Raw genomic sequence first — 21,389 nt, 5'->3', positions numbered from 1 at the left:
CCAAATGGAAGATTTTTACACAAAGTGAGTGGACTTGGTATCTTGGGAACTAAGCTATCAAGCAGGGTATCTTCAACTACGGAAATGTTTAGTCAACTCAAGCATATTTTAATTACTTTGAAGAAACTAAGGCGCGGCACAGTGGTTAGCACTGCTGCTTCACAGTGCCAGAGACCCAGGTTCAATTCCTGCCTCAGGCAACTGTGTGTGGAGTTTGCACATTCTCCCCGTGTCTGTGTGGGTTTCCTTCGGGTGCTCCAGTTTCCTCCCACAGTCCAAAAATGTGCAGGTTAGGTGAACTGGCCATGCTAAATTGCCCGTAGTGTTAGGTGAAGGGGTAAATGTAGGGGAATGGGTCTGGGTGGGTTGCTCTTCAGAGGGACGGTGTGCACTTGTTGGGCCAAAGGGCCTGTTTCTACACTGTAAGTAATCTAATCTAATGTTTTATCTGTAACATCTGATATGGGGTAAAGTCAACCAACAAGGTGGCCTCAAATAGGGGCTGAGAGAGAGAGAGGCTCTCTAAGAAATATTTTCCCGGAGAGTTGGGTTTTGCACTACAATGCAAGTTAGGATACCTAACGTCAATTCTTTGAAGAGAAATGGCTTTGATAGCAATATTTGAGAATCGCAGATAACAAGTCAACGAGATGGTATAACCATAATTTACAGCAATGAGTCTATTTTGATGTCTTTGCAGAATACATTTAAAACCTGTGGCTTAACTATTGCTGGAATATAGAAAACAATCTACACAGAAAAACTGACATTTATATAGCAACTTCACAAAACATTTTACTGTCAATGAATATTTTTGAATTATAGCTGTGTATGTGAACAAAGTTATAATTTTGAAAAGTTTTGACAACCTTTCAAGAAGTTTAATTTAGAACAAAAGCAGCATAAAAGTCATGAAAAGTAATGATAAAATTCCTATTTATCAACACACATCACACCTCTTTGCACTTTGAACAACTCTTTACAGAAAGGCTCATGAAGCAAGTTGATGGACATGGACTTCAGAAAGGCTTTTGACAAAGTTTTGCATAACAGACTGGATAAGAAGCCACAGAATCCAGGGCAAACTGAACCCATTCTGGCTTAAGGGTAAGAAGTAGACGGTGATAGTCAAAGGGTAACTGGATGTTTGTGTCCAGTGACGTACAGAGCTGAGTTCTTTGCTGTTTTTCCTGTACATTAATATTCAAGACATGAATGTAAAAGGTATGACCAATAAACTTACAGATGACAGGAAATTTGGTGGTGTGGTAAATAACAAGGAAGCATGTCTTCGACTACAGGACAACATTGATGGGTGAACAGTGGCAAATGGAACTTAATTCTGAAAGGTGTGAGATGCATTTTAGGATTAACAAGACAAAGCAGTACACATAAAATGCTCAGACACTAGAAAGTGAAAAGGTTCAGAGGGACCTTCGAGTCTACATCACAAATCCTTGAAAACAGTAGGACAGATGAATAAAATGGTTAAGAAAGCATATGAAATACTTCGCTTTATTAATCAAGGACTGAATACACTTGCAAGGAGTTTATGACGGAGCTATATACAGAACATTAGTTGGATCCACAGTAAATGTACATTTCTAGTCAACTATAACAAGCACTAGAATGTACAGAAGACATATACACAGAATATTTACTAGGCTGGAACCCAGAGAAAGAAACTAGATAAGGCTGGAGTTACTTTGCTTAAAGCAGATAAGGCTGAGGAGTGATCTGATTCAAGTGCACAAAATTATGAAGGACAATTTTTTTCCCTTTAGTAAAGGATTCAAGAATCAAAGGGCGCTGTTTTAAGAGAAGGAACAAGAAGTTTAGAGGGGATTTGAGGAAAAAGGAATTTCACTAAAGCGTTGGAACTAACCGGAACTCTGCCTATAAGGGTGGTAGAGGTAGGAACCCACTAAACACTGATGAACATTTGAAGGCTCCAGCATACAACATACAAGACTATGGGCCAAGTGCTGGAAAAAGGGATTAGAATAGATGGACGCATGATGATTAGCTCAAACATGATAGGCTGAAGGGTTATTATCAGTGCTTAAAAACTCCATGACTCTAAGCTTTGATTCAATCTCAATATCTGCAAGGTTGACTGAAAACTCAGCAAAGAAGTTACACTTGATAACTTCAGGTTTCTGTGGCAGGACAAAGGACTGGCATAAAATTCACTGAGCATATTCTTGCCTTTCCTAAGATGCTAGAAGGGTGAGGCTGAGAATAAAATGCTTGAACCAGATTATTGCCTCCGGCTCACAAAACCATAACACATAGAAACAGGAGTTGCTTGTGCAACCCATTAATCCTCCTCTGCCATTCAACATAATCATGGCTGATCCAACAAGCCTCGCATTCACTTGCTGCCCGATCTCCGTAACTCCTGATTCCCCTACTGGTCAAGGATTGATCTCAGTCTTAAATGTACATGAGGATTGTACTCTTGCAGCTTGTAGTGGCAAGGAGGACTCTCAACTGTCAAGAGAAAAAAATGCTCCTCATCTCAGTCCTACACTGACACTCCTTTATTCTGGAACTAAGCCCTCTGGTCCTAGACTTTCCCATAACTGGTAACATCCTCTCATCATTTATCCTGTCAAGCCTTAAGAATTCTGTGTGTTTCAGTGAGATCACCTCTCATTCTTTTACACTCTGACTGTCGCAGCACTTCTCTTGAATGGATACCCCACTTACCTTGAAAATGTTCAGGCAAACATAAATATGGCTACATGATGTAATTAATAAAGATGAATGTGAAAACAGGACACACCCATAAATCACAGTTCAGAATACCAATACAGCCTCTGCATCACAATGCAAATTAGGATGGGATTAAAAACTGATAAAAATGACAACACAATGCCAATGTTCTTTCTTTTTTGCAAACAATGCTGGGGTGATGTCCTTGTGTATCTGTTCAATTTGTCTGATGTAACCTCACACACAGTAAATGAAATGGTACTGATTTGTGCAGGGGTCAAGTTTAGGGTTGCCGAATAGCTGCACAGCTTAAAGAAAACATTGCACATGAATATACCATGACATATTCATCAAGCTGAAATATTCATATTCATTATGATTTATTGAGTACAACTGACAAAGCTTTTTTTGAAAATTATGCTGAAACAGTGAGAAAGAAGCACAAAATTTCCATACGAACATCAACGTTTTCTTTTGCTCTGGGCAGATTAAGACAACTGATTTTAAGGTAAAAACCTTTTCCAAGGTTTCATTTTACTTGATTAAAACCATGCATCCTTCTGAATTAAATAGAGTACAACTATGCACCATAATCAAATGCTGATCAAAAAAAGTGGCAAGTATAAACTTACTTGACATACTGGGATTCCTGGGTCTCTACCAAAAGGTGGAAGAGCTGCCCTCTCCGAAACCTTTCCTAGAAACAAAAAATCAAATTCAGACCTTTGTACAATTAGAATACAAGGTTATCCTACAGGTACAGATTCGGAAACAAAGCACAGGCATCTTTTGAAATGCCTGCGTTCTTGATGCACAGCACTGAATAATGATGCCTAAGTGCAAACTTCATTGCACAGAAGATATGCTTTTAAAAATGGCGATTTCTTTTCATTCTTTTTATTCATTCACAGGATGAACGTGTTGATGACTAGGCCAGCATTTACTGCCCATTCCTAATTGCCCAGAGGTTGCTTTATTTTATCCCAAAATTAAGTACCCTATGAGGTCAATGATTTAACATTGCCTTTAATTTACTTGGAATATTTAGATAAACTGGAATTATTATAAATTACTTCACGAATCAAAAATTTCTTAACAATCCTACAGTAAAACATTCAATAGCTATTCAATACTTGAGTATAATTATTTTTTTAAACAAGATACAGGTAAAGTAAGTTCTTGTCAAAATCTTCCTTTTCAACACTGAGCATCTAATTATCCATTGACTTAGCATGTATAGGGCTTGCTCAACACAGAGAGACTTCAAAGTTTGCCTTCGTAACAGTAGCTGCAATTAAAATGCATTGCTTTGAAACTCTGCCAGATGTGTTCAAGACTTAATAAAGGCACGAGGTATAAATGCTGGTATTTTCTTGCACACTTATCTCTAAGGTGCCAACCCTGCTTATGCATGCAATGAAACACTAGCTAACCAATTATTCATCACATAAAATGATCCAGGTCCACAAAAACAAACAGAGAATAAACTGCACTGTAATACTTGGCACTTTGAGGGCCAAAACAACTTTCGTCTGCATTTTTAATAAACTGTTGAGTAAACATTGTCACATATACTGCCACAAAAAATAAATCCCATTTAATAAAGGTACTTCAACATTGCTCAGCGTTGTGGGCGGCACAGTGGCACAGTGGTTAGCACTGCTGCCTCACAGCGCCTGAGACCCGGGTTCAATTCCCGCCTCAGGCGACTGACTGTGTGGAGTTTGCACGTTCTCCCCGTGTCTGCGTGGGTTTCCTCCGGGTGCTCCGGTTTCCTCCCACAGTCCAAAAGATGTGCAGGCCAGGTGAATTGGCCATGCTAAATTGCCCATAGTGTTAGGTAAGGGGTAAATGTAGATGTAGGGGTATGGGTGGGTTACGCTTCGGCGGGGCGGTGTGGACTTGTTGGGCCGAAGGGCCTGTTTCCACACTGTAAGTAATCTAATCTAAAAGACATCCTAAACTCCTGAGAAGGCAAGCTCAATATAAACTGTTACAGTTCTAAGTATTCAAGAGCTTCATTGTTGATAATTGAACTGCTCACAGTTTTTGACTGAATGATTTCAACATTTTAAAACAGCAATGTGAAGGTACTAGTGCCTAATTTTAAATAAATACTGGCATTTAAAACAACACTGTTGAACATTTCAAAATAATGCAATATAAATTGCAACCTACAATTCACTCAAACTTCAATTAATAATTTCTTCATTGTCCTTTGTGAATATACACCGAAGTAGAATAATAGTTTGTTTTAGAGACAAAATCAATAAACAAGACAACTCCTCACATTCATATCCTGAATTGAAATGAGATCAATTGTCTTTAATCCCACAAGGAAATCTCAGTCCATATCACTTAAATTTAAAGTAGTGTACAATTGTTTAGGAATGTTATTTCCATTCAAAATAATTCCACACCTTTTGAAATTCAGTTCCGTACAGCATTCATGTTTAAGCAACAATGGCCTAGGCTTTGTGATTATTATCATGGTGAACCTGTTAGTGTTTGCCATTACGACATGAAAAAGTTATGCATTGTTGAAAATAAGGTGCAACTCAACTGAAGTCGTACTTACTATTAAATTATTTATCATCCTGAAAAATGAATTTTAGATTTGTAGAATGTCAAATTTTACCATGGCTTTTTTTGAGAAACTGTGAAATATTTAAATTTGTCATTTCAGCTGCTCATGTAATCCATTTAAAATCAATTTTTAATGGTCTGTACAAAATGATTAAAAATGAAAGGTAGTGTTTCTTACTTCCAGGTTTACTGTTTGTGATGCAGCTTACTAGCAACTTGGCCTGATTAGTTCGACCATTAACTTCTGGACACCAGAAACCCTGATAGATATCACAACCATAAAATTCACAGTATCACAATGTAAAGGAGATCATTTGGCCCTTTGTGCCTGCATCAGCTCTATTATCTAGTGCCAATCTCCTGTCTTTTCCCCACCACCGCACGCCATTACTATCTAATAAAACCATCTAACATCCTCCCGAATGCCTCAACTGAACCAGTCTCCACTGCGTTCAATACTCTATTCTATGTGAAAAAAGTTTTTTCCTCACATCACCTTAAATCTATGCCCAATTAACAGTCAGAACAATTTCTCCCAAACTACTCTGTCCAGCTATACATGATATTGAAAACCTGTACCAAATTGCCGTTCATCCTTTTTCTCTCCAAGCAGACCAATCCCAATTCTTCATTCTATCCTCCTATGTGAAACTTTTCACTCCTGGAACTACTCTTGTAAATCGTTCCTGCACTTTGTCTAATGCATCCACATCTTTTTCATAATGTAGCATCCACAGCTGTACACAATATTCCCACTGAGGTCTAACAAGTGCCTTGTACAAATTCAACATCAACTCCTTGCTCTTGTATTCTATGCCCCTATTAATAAATTCGAGAACACCATGAACACTGACATGTTGGAGATTGAGGGGTAAGCTTAGAGACTTATAAATCATGAGGGGGATGGATATGGTGAATAGACAAGGATTTTTTCCCCAGGGTGGGGAGTACAGAATTAGAGGGCATAGGTTTAGGGTGAGAAGGGAAAGATTTAAAAGGGTTTAAGGAGCAACTTTTTCCACACAGGAGGTGGTGCATGTATGGAATGAGCTGACAGAGGAAGTGGAGGAGGCTGGTATTGTTACAACATTGAAAAGGCATCGAGATGGGTATATGAATAGGAAGCATTTAGAGGGATATGGGCCAAGTGCTGGCAAATGAGACTAGATTAATTTGGGATATGTGGTCGCATGGATGAGTTGGACAGAAGGGTCAATTTCTGTGCTGTATATCTCGTATGAGTCTACCTCCAAGGCTCAATCAGCAACATCATGAATACTATTCACTTACTTGAATAAGTGCAATTTCACCAACACTCAAGTAGTTTGACAAATTCTAGGACAAAGCAGCCTGCTTGATTGGCATCCAAATACAACTCTGACCTGCACTCTGTTCATCATTGATACAAGAGCAACAAGACCTACACTTACATGCTACACTGCCATAATTCATCAACGCTCCTTCGACAGCGCCTTCCAAGCCCCTGACTTCTACATCTAGGAGGACACGAACAGGAGGTACACAAGATCACCACCATTAGCAATATCCTGTCCAAATCACACACCATCTTGCTTGCAATGGCCCAAGAAGCAGCACACCATCACATTCTCCAGGGCTGTTAAAGATGGGAAATAAACGTTGCCCTAGCAAGGGATGCCCACATCTCATGAACAAAGTAAAATAAAATGTCAGGAAGTGTCACAGTCATCACTGCATTGATCCACACATTTTGAATATCTGCTATCAGATCACAATACCCAATTACATAAAATCACAGGATAATTCAGGCACAGAATTTTGACCCCTGTGCCCATGCTAGCTCTCCCAAGGAGCAATTCATAGACTGCTCCTGCCCCACTCATTATCCATACCTTGCTTACACTTTCTCTTCAGATATTCAGAATATTTAGAAAACACAGAAGAATTTAAGCAAAGGAGGAGGTCACTTTGCCCATCATGGCCGGATAGCCAAAGAAATAGCCACCAGGCTAATGCCAATTTCCTACACTTGGTTCTGGTCTCTGCAAAATGACAGGACTTCAGATTCATATTCATAAACTTTTAAAATTAAGTCACAATTTCTATCTCTATGACCCCTTTCAGGCAATCAGTTCAAGACCCCTACTACATTTTTCCTAATTTCCCCTCTTATCCTTCTACCAATTATTTTACATTGTGACCCTTTGTCACCGCACCATTTGCCAACAAAAACAGATCTATCTCAGCCACTCTATCCAACCTGAATCCCTGCAATCTTGTACACCTTAAACAAACCTACCAGCCTCTTCTGTTCCAAAAAAAATCACAGCGTATCCAATCTTACCCTATTGCTGCAATATTCTTAAATTGATAACATGCTTGTACTTGAATGCAATCCTTTCTATAATGAGGTGACCAGAACTGCATAATTCAAGTTGCAACCTAATCAGTATTTCACGTAGCTCCATCATAACCTCCCTGCTCTTACAGTTAATACCTTAGCTAATAAACCACTTTATCAACCTATTCTCAGATCTTCAGAAATCTGTGGTCATCCACTTCAAAATCCCTCATTTCTTCTCTGCATCCCAATTACTGTATTGGCTTTATTTGACCTCCCCAAATCCATACGGAGTTTCATTTTTCATTTGTCTGCACATCTGATCAGTCCAATGATTTGTGCATTCAATAGGTTGTTTCCTAATGACCAATCACACAATTGTTTATCAAAAAGGCTTATAAAATCATGAGACACATAGATAAGGTAAATAGACAATGTATTTTCCCTGGGGTGGGTGAGTCCAGAGGGCATAGGGTTAGGGTGGGGGGGGGTGAGAATTTAAAAGGGACCTAAGGGGCAACAGTTTCATTCAAAAGGTCATGCGTGTATGGAATGAGCTGCCAGAGGAAGTGGTGAAGGTTGGTATAATTACAACATTTAAAAGGCATCTGGATGGGTATATGATTTGGAAGGGTTTTGAGGGATATGGGTCAAGTGCTGGTAATCGGGACTAGGTTAGGATATCTGGTCAGCACAGACAAGATGGACCAAAGAGTCTGCTTCCGTGCTGTACATCTCTCTCATTTTTGTGTTCTACATGTCTCCCAACAGAAACAGAAAATGATGACCATTTCTCTAGTAGAACACTTATACTTGAAAACTGAACACCTATTCAGGATTCTGAGGCTAATATCAACATAATTAAGCAAATGTACTTTGTTCAGATTCCAAACAACATTATTGCTTGCCAAGACAGGCCACAGACTGAAATCAGGCATTGTAGATTCAAAATTAGCTTGTATTTTAAATGTGGAGATCAGTTCCTGAAAATAATCATGAATCTATCTGGGATTTCTAGAACACAAAAAAATTATTAAAAAACAAGATAAATATTAAATTTCTATCACTCAATAAAAAGATGGGAAAGATTCCATTTCAAACGACAGAAAAGGATTCAAATTCACACTATTCCTTGTAAACAGAACTCTCATGAAGAGTGGGCATCATCGCCATACCAATATTTCTGCTCAGGCCTCCAAAGCCAGACCTGATTTGGATCTAGTGAATTTTTGCACATTCATTGGATGTTTTTTTCTGGTATGAGAAATCTTCGTGCAAAAATTAAATAAACTAAATTACAAAAAACTAGCGTCCAGGTTCAGCAGTAAACAGGGAAGGCAAATGGAATGTTTTTACTTCAAAGGAATGGAGAATCAAAGAAGGGAGGTTTTATTAACACAATGTGATACAAGACACTAGTCAGATCAGGCTTCATTCCTGATGAAGGGCTTACGCCTGAAACGTTGATTCTCCTGCTCCTTGGATGCTGACTGACCTGCTGTGCTTTTGCAGCACCACACTCTCGACTCTGATCGCCAGCATCTGCAGTCCTCATTTTCTACTAGTCAGATCACGCCTGGAATAACATGAATAGGTTTTTGCTCTTTATGCAAAAGGACTACCTTGTCAGGAGAAGTTGAGTAGGTTGGGGCTGTACTCATTGCAGCTTAAAATACTGAGAGGCAATCTTATTGAAACAGTCAATATTCTTAAGGGATTTGACAGATTAGGCACAAAATGTATTTGTCAGATAATCTAGTACCAGCAGGCATAATCTCAGAATAAGGAGTCACCTCTTTAAGACAGAGGTGAAGAATACCTTCTGTCACAAAGTAGTGAATTTGTAGAATTTTGTTTTACCATAGAGGGCTATAGAAGCTGCGCTTCTATATTCAAGGCTGAAATGGGCAGATTTTAGCCAGAAAGGGAATCAAGGTTTATAGGGCAAAAGGGAGGAAAGTGGCGTTGAAAATTATCAGATCAATCATGATCTCATTGAAGGGCAGAGCAGACACAAAGGCTTATGGTCTCCTTGAGACGCCTGAACCAAACTACAAATTAAATTCAGTATTTCATTAATTTCACAGCAAACACGGGTTCCCTAAACTACAATATAGCACAAAGTGTACAAGAGGCAATAGTGGGTGTTTCTGATTAACAGATAGTAATAATCCATGATTACTTTAATCTAAATTTAAACTAGAAGAATAAGATTGCTTTGGTAGCCTGACTGTGGAGTTCATAGAATGCTTTTGAGGTAGTTTGCCACACCAGCAGGTCCTCAAACCAACTAAAGAGCAGGTTACAGTCAACTTGGGGTATTATGTATCTAACAGGATTAATTACCTCAAAGTAAAGGCACACCTAGGCAGCAGCAACCACATTAGATCTGAATTTCATACCAAGTTTGAAAGGGAGAAGAGTATGTCTAAGGCTAGCATTTCACATTTCAATAAGAAAAATAACGTGGGATTGAAACGCGAGCTAGCTAAAGTGAACTAGAATAATTGGAGAAAGTGAGGACTGCAGGCTAGCAGATAGATCAATAGTGAACTAGTGGCAGGCATGTAAGGAGATATATCAGAATAACTAAATATATTCTTACTATAAAGAAAAGTTCCAAGGGGACAACACTTCATCCTTCGTTAACTAAAGTAGTTAAGCAAAGTATCAAATTTGAAGAAAACATAAACATATAAAGATGACCAGCAGGTCAGCTGTTTTCAGGGAATATAAAGAATGGTGTAGATCAACTGATAGATTCATCAGGAGAAAAATGTTAAGAGTATGAAAGGAAGCTGGTTTGTAGTGTGAAACAAATGGCAAGAGTTTCTACAGATACTTAAAAAGAAAAGTGAATGCTCTTACGCTGAAGAGCAACAGTGGGAGGTTAGTAGTAAGAACCAGGAAATTGCAGCTAAAATGAACAAATATTTTTCTTCTGCCTTCACTGTAGAAGATCCAAAAGTAAATTAAAAGTAAAATCGGGAGGTAAATAAAAGAGAGGAACTTAGTGGAATTAGAATTACCAGGAAACAGTACTGAGCTAACTGCTGATGCTGCGGACAGAAGGGTCACCCAAGTAGTCATGAATGTCATCCTGGGGTTTAAGTAGTGGTAGCTAATGATTATTTTGTTGTGGTTCTGTTCACCGAGCTGGGAATTTGTCTTGCAAACGTTTTGCCCCCTGTCTAGGTGACATCCTCAGTGCTTGGGAGCCTCCTGTGAAGTTCCCTCCGGCATTTATAGTGGCCTGTCTCTGCCGCTTCCGGTTGTCAGTTCGAGCTGTCCGCTGTAGTGGCCGGTATATTGGGTCCAGGTCGATGTGTTTGTTGATAGAGTCTGTGGATGAGTGCCATGCCTCTAGGAATTCCCTGGCTGTTCTCTGTTTGGCTTGCCCTATAATGGTAGTGTTGTCCCAGTCGAATTCATGTTGCTTGTCGTCTGTGTGTGTGGCTACTAAGCAACATGAATTCGACTGGGACAACACTACCATTATAGGGCAAGCCAAACAGAGAACAGCCAGGGAATTCCTAGAGGCATGGCACTCACCCACAGACTCTATCAACAAGCACATCGACCTGGACCCAATATACCGGCCACTGCAGCGGACAGCTCGAACTGACAACCGGAAGCGGCAGAGACAGGCCACTATAAATGCCGGAGGAAACAGCACAGAAGCGCTTCACAGGAGGCTCCCAAGCACTGAGGATGTCACCTGGACAGGGGACGAAACGTTTGCAAGACAAATTCCCAGCTCGGCGAACAGAACCACAACATCGAGCACCCGAGCTACAAATCTTCTCCCAAACTTTGAATGATTATTTTTGCATAAAGTAGCTCATGTAGCAGACAACATAGTGCATAAAATGAGTCTTTTTCAGATTGCCGAGATATAATGAGTGGATTCCTGCCAAGACCTCAGCTTCTTACAATTTACATCAATGACTTAAATTAGTTTGGAGATGAAACAAAGATAGGGAGGAAAGTATGATATGAACAGATTATGACAAAGCTGCGGGCAAATATAGAAAGGTTGAGTGGGTGGACGAAACTACTGCAGAGAAAACATGAAGTTCTTTACAGTAGCAATAAGAATAAAAAAGTGTAGAGTTTGTCAATACTATTTACTTTTAGTTAGAGGGACCTAAATCTAACAATCAACTCAACTTTTAAATTAGCCATCAATCAGCTCTGCAAGTGCAGGGGCTGTCAAGTCAATGGGGCACAAGCAACGTAGTTTTGAAAGAGTTCTAAGTTTATGCAGGTTGTTAAATGGAATATCAGCCGAGAGAGCAATGGAACAGTCTAAATGTAATAAAGCTATGGATGGGGGCCTCAGCAGCAGTTGAGGGGTAAGGTCAGGCAATGATACAAAGTTGGAGGTTGACTTTCACAGTGATAAAACACTTACATATCAGAGCTCATTTCAGTGTCAATGACAACAAAATGTTCTGATCAATCTGGTTTCACACTCAGACAGTTACCAAGGGACAGCATAATCTCCGTATCTACAAAACAGTTTCTGGCAGGAAACAAAGACTACAGCTTTTGTTTTACTAATACTACCTGGAGAAATCTTTTGCGTATCCTGTACTGAAATTTAGGCAAGGAATGTGGCACGTCAGACAACTGAGGGGACAAGAAAGATGGTGGAGAGGTAATTTAAATGTCATCACCATACATGATGAACCAGACTCTATTTTCTGGTGATATCACAGAGGAACAGCACATAAATGAGAAATACCATACAACAAGACAGGATAGTTAGTAGGCTCCAGATGACTGTTCACAGAAAGAGAAAGAAAAATCAGAGGAGCACGCCAAGCTGTGCTATTCTGGGTAAACAAATTCATATAAATAAAACCTGAATAGCTGAACTTTCCTTCCCCTCAGTAAGCAAATTGATTGGCTGTGACAAGTGTTTCAAAATCAATTTAAAATTAAAGTGATGAATTACATTTTTTCAACAGTAAAACACTTGCACAAGTGCTCTTTTCAAAAATTACAACAAAATGTTATGAAAAATTAGCTTTGGCCCACAATTACAATAATAATCAACATATTAAAATATCATAATTATTTGGTTGACAAGAGCAAAGGACTCTTCACACACACCACATATCTTGTGTTTCAAGAGACAGCAAGAAGCCTCACGAGTTTCACATTTTTCATACAGAAATCATACTTTGTTTAATTATATGTATTATACCAAATTATATGGTATAACTGATTTAGTACCTTGTGTTTGCTTGTCAACATGCTGTCACTAAAGGGAAATGAATCTCAAAATGAATAGACTTCCTGAAAATGAACGATTTTTCTCTGTGAAAAGATAAAGACTATGTGCTTTCAGATCACAGTGTGATATAGATGCAATATAAGTTGCATAAATGTAAAGCAATTTTGAATGCTGAGCAAAAAAGGCATTTAATTTCAGAGTTATAGAGTCACACAGCACAGAAACAGTCCAACTGACCAAGTTTCCCAACTAAACTAGCCCCCTTTGGCTGCGTTTGGCCCATATCCTATTCCTAAACCTTTTCACATATCTTTCCAAATTTATTTTAAATGTTCTAACTATACCTGCATCTGCCACTTCCTCTAGCAGTTCATTCCACATTCAAACCACCCTCTGTATGAACAAGTTGCCCCTCAAGTACCTTTTAAATCTTTCTCCTTTCACCTTAAAGGTATGCCTTCTTGTCCTGAACCGCCCCCTGCCCTAGGGAAAAGACTTTTGCAAAATGACCTTATCTATGACCCTCATGATTTTATAAACCTCGATAAGGTCACCACTCAACCTCCTATGCTCCAGTGAAAAACGTCCCAGCCTATCCTGAAAACTCAAAACTCTCCAGTCCTGGCAACATCCTGGTAAATCGCTTCTGAAGCCTCTCCAACTTAATAATATCCTTCCTATAGCAAGTTCACCAAAACTGCACTAAAATGCCTCACCAACATCCTGTATAACCTCAACATCACATCCCAACTTCTACACTCAATGGTCTGAGCAATGAAGGCAAGTGTGTTAAACACCTTCTTAACCACCCTATTCACCTGTGATTCAAATTTCAATGAACAATGTACCTGAACACCTCGGTCTCTCTGTTGGACGTGCTATCCAGGCCCTACCATCAACTAAATAAGTCTTGTCCTTGTTTGTCTTACCAAAATGCAAATTATCCAAATTAAAATCCATCTGCTACTGCTCAGTCCATTGACACAACTAATCAAGATCTCTTTATAATCTTAGATAATCTTCTTCAGTGTCAACTACAGCACCAATTTTGGTGTCATCCACAAATGTGCTGACAATGCCTCCTAAATTCTTACCTAAATCACTTATATAAATGACAAAAGTAGACCCAACACCAATCCCTGAGGAACACCACTGGTCACAGGATCCCAATCCAAAAAACAACCCTCCATCATCACCCTGTGTCTCTGACCACCAAATCAATTTTGTATCCAACTATCAAGCGCTCCCCGAATCCCATATGATCAACTTTACAAATTAGACTACCATGCATAACTTTGTCAAAGGCTTTACTAAAGTCCATGTAGACAATGTCTACCGCTCTGTCTTCATCAATCTTTTTGGTTATGTCCTCAAAAAAACTCAATCATGCGAGACACAATTTTCCACACACAAAGCAATGCTTACTATCCCTAATCAGTCCTTGCTTCTCCAAATGCATATAAACCTTCTCTCTCAGAATCCCCTTCAACAACTTTACCCACCATTGATGTCAGACTCACAGATCTAGAGTTCTCAGATTTCTTCTCAGACGCGTTCTTAAATAAAGGTCCAACATTAACCGTCCTCCAGCACCTCACCTGAGGCTGTAGATGGTACAAATATCTCTGCTAGGGACCCTGCAATTTCTTCCCTAACTTCCCACAACATCCTGGAATAAACCTGATAGGTCCCAAAGATTTATCTACGTTTATGGTCACATGAAATCGATTACCCTAGTAGTACAATAGAGCCAGGCTGAATAAGATAAGACTTGAAGCTGAGAATTGGCAAATATACAATTGTTGCAGCTGTGCATGTTACTTCAGCATAACATTGGTGGATCTATGCTATGCAGACTGCCAAAGCAGAGTTGAAGAGCTTCTGCCGATTTGCATTATTTTTGGTCTAAACCATGCATGGAGCTCAATTGGTTGTGCACTTTTGTCAGCTGGGGATCAACCCAAATTGAAATACTTGGTGAAGAAGAGTATTTTGAAGAGTATTTTGTGAGCAAAATTGAAGGCATATGCTGAGTGGAACTGCCAAGCCAGCTTGTTGTCTTTGTTGTATTTGCGATAAAACAAATAATTTATAGCTTATATTCAATCACAATGTTCCTGTTAATTCATGCTTAACTTGAGATGATTCCGGCTTTGAGAATAAAAGTAGTTACCAAAAACATTATTCAGTGTTTCCTTTATTTGACTGTTCTATAACAAAAATGCCTTCTGTTTGAAACTATGGAATCCAGTGGTCGCATTTTTCAGTAAAAACAAGGATTTTGGATTTTTGTTTTTTTTTTCACAAAAATGTTGACTGAAATCATAACATTGGCCATAGTGTGCTATAACCATTCTATGATTCTATACAGGCAAGCCTGGGCTTCATGGATGATTATTTTGTCATAATTCGTCCTTTCTTTAACAAAGACAGCCACATTATCTGCAGCTTTTGAGTTCTATATTTGGTTGCTAATGCAACGTCAATTTGTTTGGAATTAATTTTAATCCTCAAGCAACAGTTTTGCACCTGATGGTTACAGCAGCCACACAGTGAAACTCATTGTATGAGGTTTCTCTATAAATTTATCTGCACCAGGCAGTTTGTACCTGAACTAAGTTGCTTCCAATTACAAATATCTATATTGCACTATTAACAGCTGTCTCAAACAGGTTTTACTTTTCATATTGTTTAGAGAATTTAGATTAAGAAAGATTGTAGAAAAAAATGTATTTCAAGTTTTGTGGATTAGTGGGGTGGTCTCTTTAAAGGGATCACTTAAAGTTCATTGTGAATACTGGATGTTTTTTTAAACAATACTTCATAAGGATCACGTGACAACTGCATCCTTTGCTGTAGACTTTTTTGAGGCTGTTTCTTGAAAGTTTCTTGAGGCTGTTTCTCAGACAGATTCTTGTTTTATCTGTTTTATTTAGAGGAAGCTTATTAAATTGGTGAAAAGCCTGCGAAGAACCAGCTGAGTTGGACAGAAGCCTGTTAAGAAAAAGGTGAGTTCAAAGGAGACCTGTTAGATGATCACAGCCATTTCTGAAAAAAGTTGTACATCACTTCAAGGTGAAACTTACTTCTTGAACCTTGGATGACCAGGGATGTTATGACCTTGGTCAAAATGAACAAGGAAACATACATAAAGGTGTGAAGGATGGGCACTGACAAAGCCCTTGAAGCATATCAGGAAAGTAGGAAACAACTTAAACAACAAATTAGAAAGGTTAAAAGGGGTCATGAAAAGTTGTTAGCAACATGATTAAAGAGAAGATCAAGGCTTTTTTTATTTGTATAAAAAGCAAGAGAGTGGTCAAGGAAAGGAATGGCCCACTCAAGGACAATGGAGGGATTCTATGTAAGAAGCCAAAAGAGGTAGGTGAGGTCCTGAACAAATACCTTGTGTCGGTATTCACCAAAGAGAAGGAATTGATGGAGGATGATCTTGAGGAAGGCAATGCTTAATTTCTAAGCAAAGTTGCTATTAGAAAGGAAGAGGTGTTGCGCATCTTAGTAAGTATTAAAGTCCTCAGGTCCTGACGGGATCCATTCTAGAATATTGAGGGAGTTAAGAGATCAAATTGATGGAGCATTAACAGACATCTTTGTATCTTCTTTGGCCACAGAGGTCCCAGAGGACTGGAGAATCATCAACATTGTCCCATTGTTTAAGGGTAGAGGGATAATCCAGGAAATTACAGTCCTGTGAGCCTCACGTCACTTGTAGGGAAATTATTGGAAAAGATTCTAAGGGACAAAATCTATTTAGAAGCAAATGGACATTTTAGCGATAGATAGCATGGCTTTGTGCAGGGAAAGTCATGCCTCACTAACTTTGAGGTGGTGACGAAGAGGATCGATGAGGGCAAAGCAGTTGATGTTGTCTACGTAGACTGCAGTGACAAGGTTCCTCATAGCAGACTGGTACAAAAGGTAAAAACACATGGTGTTAGAGTGAGCCAATAAGATGGATACACAATTGGCTTAGTCATAGGAGAGAGGGGATAGTGGTGGAAGTATGCTTTTTGGAATGGAGGACTGCAACCAGTAGTGTTCCACAGAGATCAGTGCTGGGACCTCTTCTGTTTGTAGTCTACATAAGTGATTTCGAGAAAAATATGGTGGGTCTAATTAGCAAGTTTGCAGACAATACAAAGATTGATGGAGTTGCAGATAGTGGGAGGATGGTGAGAGGATGGTCAGAGGATACAGCAGGATATAGATCAGTTGGAGGCATGGGCAGAAAAAAGACAGATAAGAGTTTAATCCAGCCAAATGTGAGGTGATGCATTTTGGAAGGTTAACTACACGTGGAAATTATACAGTGAACAGCAGAACTTTTATAAGTATTGATACGCAGAGGGATTTGGGTGTGCAGGCCCACAGATCACTGAAAGTGTCAGCACAGGTAGATAAGGTAGTTAAAAAGGCCTACAACATGCTTGCCTTCAATGGAATTAGGATAGCCAAGTTATGTTGCAGCTTTATTGAACTTTAGTTAGGTCACACTTGGAATATTCCGCACAGTTCTGGTCACCACACTCCCAAAAGGATATGGATACTTTGGAGAGGTACAGAAAAGGTTTGCCAGTATGTTGCCCGGAGTGGGGAATTTTATCTAAAAAGGAAAGGTTGGATAGACTGAGCTTTCTTTCACTGGAATGAAACCTTAAAGAAGTTTGTAAGATTGTGAATGGCAATGGATAGAGTGGAAAGTATGAGGCTTTTTCCCCGAATGCAAGGGTCAATTACTAGAGGACACAAGTTCAAGATGTGGGAGAGTTTGTGATCAATAGAATGTGGGTCCTAAGTCAAAATGCACTCCTCCAGCCTCTGTCATAATACAGCGTAGTTTGCAAGTAGTTTTGAATGAAGGAGCAAGGGCAAAAAGAGGACTTACTTTTCATTCATCATGAAAATGGGTTGGTTTATAATTTAACTTGACTTAATACCAACACAATGCTTGCATTGATGTAGTGCCTTTAAGGTGAAAGCATCCTGATGTGTTTCACAGTGACATAATGCAAAAATAACTGACTGAGACAAAGGAGGATATATTCAGAAAGATGTTCAAAAGTTTGGTTAAATAACAGTTTTAAGTATTTTAAAATGAGAAAGACAGGAGGAAAGGCAGTTTATGGGCCTTGATACAGCCACCAACAATGGGCAATGGGTATGGAACTATCCAAGAGCAGAATCAGAAGAACACAGTTCTTGGGGGAGTTGGAAGTGGTGACAAAAAACCAAAAGGCAAAACAGTGGGAGATTTAAGCAAAAGGATGAAGACTTTTAAATTATTCTACTAATTTAAAGTTTGTACAAATCAGCAAGACTGAGGTGACCATGACTTAATGCAACACAAACTCTTGAAAGGATAACAAGCCAAAGAGAATCTAGAAAGGACAATGAACACAGGAGATTGACTGCAGACCAGAGTATCACGTATTTTGTACTCCAGTTGAAATATTCTTTGAAATACATCCAAATTATAAAAGTCACTTTGTGGGAAAGATGATATCCCAAACAAAGAGGTTCAAGTGTTCTCCATCAAGCAGATGAAATGGGGACTTTTAAAATCCTAGGTTGACATCCCGAATACACATAAATGTAGCATCTCCATATGAAAATGATTTATGCACTGTATTATCGAACACAGAGTGGTTAGTAACCACTGCAAATTTCCAGACACATGAATCTCGGGATTCCACCATTCCATTATTTAGAATTATTCAAATGCTGTGTTTATTTAATAATACAAAAAGAGTTCCATATTTTTAACAAAAATTTATACAACTATTCAAAACAAAACTTCATCTCTGTGGAAATTTGGTCTGCTCCTGCATCATAATAATGGGCTGAAGTGATTCAGCTGTTCCCCAAAGTAAATAAAAGTGATATTCTGCATCATGATGTTTTTAAAAACTTAAAGGATTTTTCTGCCCAGGTTGAAAGAACACTACACCATCAGCATATTGTGGCATAGGAAAACAGCAAAACTGTCCTTCCTGATCAAAAATTTAAAATGACTTTCAGAAAATTCTAACTGATATTTTCAAGCAATCTGCAGGTATGTCTGAAACTTCATTAAAATACAATTTAATATCTTACCCAAGGATTAACTTTGTAAAATGTAATTTCTCACACTAAACTAGAAAAAAATACACCTTTTGGCTGCATAATTGCCACCACCTAACTGAATCATTCCAAGTTGATTCCAAGTCAGATTCTATCCTGACTTCTATGTCAGCCAGAAAGACATTAGTTCTAGCATAATTGATCTCAGTGCACTTGGGCGAAGATGCAAGGTGGAGGGAAGTACTAAGAACCAGATGCCTATTTCTGCTACCAATCAAATTACACTGGATATTGCACACAACAACAAAATCCGATTCAATAGTAATACACCTCCTACTTATGTACTTGGCTCATGCTCATCACGTGGACATGCACAACAAGAATGGGTGAAGTATTGCACCATTACATTGACTGAATTTAATAAAATACACAGCACAGTGAGTGCATGCTGATGCGAATACTCTGGTGGAAGTTCCTCCCATCCATCTTTTCTGGTCTGACTCTGTAGCACTATGACTGTCTATTCCGTGTTTAGATCCAACTTTAAGTGCTATTGCCAAGAAACTTCCTAAATATCACTACTAGCTAGAGTGGCGATGTTAACTCTCTGGTGCCAGCAAGCACAGCTGCTGGACGAATGCACTCTCCACCCTCCTTTCCTTGCCAAATTACTCATTCAATTCTGAACAATGAGAAAGCAGAGCAGGAAAATATCCAAGTACAACACACAGTAAGATTAGCAATAAACTAAAGAATCCCTGCAGAGGTCAATGACAAAACAAGTTTTCAATTCTAATCACCTATAGTTCATTCTGGCACTTGTTCCTTCTTGTGAATATCAAAAGATCACTGCATCCCTATTTTGCCATTACATCTTAAGTTGCCAACACAGCCTTTAACATTACTATTTTTAAGAATACAGTCACCATGCAAGAAATGAAACAGAGACAGAATTACAGAACGTCTCCAATTTTGTTTAGTAAGCAGCAAGCATAAAAGCACAAACACAGCCCAGCACAAAAGGAAATCTATCACTTGCATGATTATTTAAAATTATATCCTAGGTACGTTTCCCGCTGATTCCGATAAATGGATGAAAGTTGCAGTCAATGTCTGAGCAACATAACTGGCAAACAAACTCAAGCCATAAGACACACAATATCACAGAATCATTGTTTTCTGCATAAAAAAAAACAAATGTGACATGGAAGAAAGTCGGCACCTTTCAGGTAATGTCAAAAGTACTAGTAATTTATGTAAAGTCTAAAATATGTGTTGTTCTAGGATCCTTTTAAATGTTGCAAAATAGGTCGAACAAAATTGTTCTTTGAAAGTATAATCAAAGATCCAATGGGCCAAATGGCTTCCTTCTGCTTAATACTTGTCAAAAATGTTTTAGCTAGGTACATCAGGAAAGAGTCCGGTCTTTTCAAAAAAGTAGTCTTGATAAGTTAAAGTAACTAATTCCATATTTAAATGCTATACAAATGCACAAAATAATCCATAAATCAAGTTAAGTAATTCAGTTGTGAAAAAATCTTAGCCTTTTGGCCAGACCCTAATTTTTAACAGTACCTCATCTAATGAAAACTGTATTCAGTGGACAAAATACAAATATATCATGTTCAAACAGTACTATGCACAAAGTAAAAATTCAGGAACTATAGTCTTGTAGTGCTTTCACTTACTCAATGTAGTCAAATTTTTTTGTAGAATCCCAACAGTGTGGAGTTACTGTGGCAATTTTTTATGAACATTTAAGAATACTTTGCAATGGAACAGCTAACATCAGAGCATGCACATCATCATCTATCTACACTGATTAATTAGATACCCAATCTGTGAGTCATAGTTTCCGCAATGCTAGATTCAAACTCCCGTCAGCATTTACTTTGTGCAGTGAAGATTAGTATAACTGGAGGCAGTACATTTCAGAAATTGCTGCGACTGTTAAAAAGGACAGGCAAGTGGTTTTAGTAAACTATTTTATTGCCATGTTTGGCCTCGTATTTGCAACGTTTTACTTGGCATTAGTGTGAAAACAATCATCAAGCCAATATTGCTACCAATGGTCTTTCTTGATAGCAGAAAACCCACTGATGATAACTCTTAATTGTCCAACAACTGAGTACAACATGCCATCTAGATAGGGAGGGAACTAAAATATATCTAAGATTATATTTCCTTTCTTAACTTGAATATAATAGAAACAGCAGGAAAATAATTAAAATCACAACTTTTAAGCAGAAGGCAACAACCAAATGGTTCCATAGTCTCTACTACTGCCAGTCTTGCGCATCTAGAATGAACAAACTACAAAATAATTTACTCTACTGAGACTGTCCCACAAAAGGATGGTTGATTTACGCCTCATTGATTTATGCACCTTTGCTCTGTAGCCCTTCGTAACCTTACCCAGGAAAAATAATTACTGAACTTATC

General features: G+C 38.6%; 1 protein-coding gene across 8 annotated transcripts in view; it reads right to left on the bottom strand.

Annotated features, from left to right (window-relative positions):
- The window catches only part of tcf12 (transcription factor 12), a 342,285-nt gene that overhangs the window by 157,854 nt on the left and 163,042 nt on the right, over positions 1-21,389 (bottom strand). For all 8 annotated transcript variants that reach the window (XM_072565001.1, XM_072565003.1, XM_072565000.1 and 5 more), the window contains one exon: positions 3,351-3,415. In XM_072565001.1, coding sequence (XP_072421102.1) covers positions 3,351-3,415 — 65 coding nt within the window. The remainder of the gene's footprint in view (positions 1-3,350; positions 3,416-21,389) is intronic.

Source organism: Chiloscyllium punctatum, chromosome 48 (genome assembly GCF_047496795.1).
Source record: "Chiloscyllium punctatum isolate Juve2018m chromosome 48, sChiPun1.3, whole genome shotgun sequence".
NCBI lineage: Eukaryota > Metazoa > Chordata > Chondrichthyes > Orectolobiformes > Hemiscylliidae > Chiloscyllium > Chiloscyllium punctatum.
The sequence above is the reverse complement of the archived record's forward strand: the minus strand, read 5'-3'. Positions and strand labels throughout refer to the sequence as shown.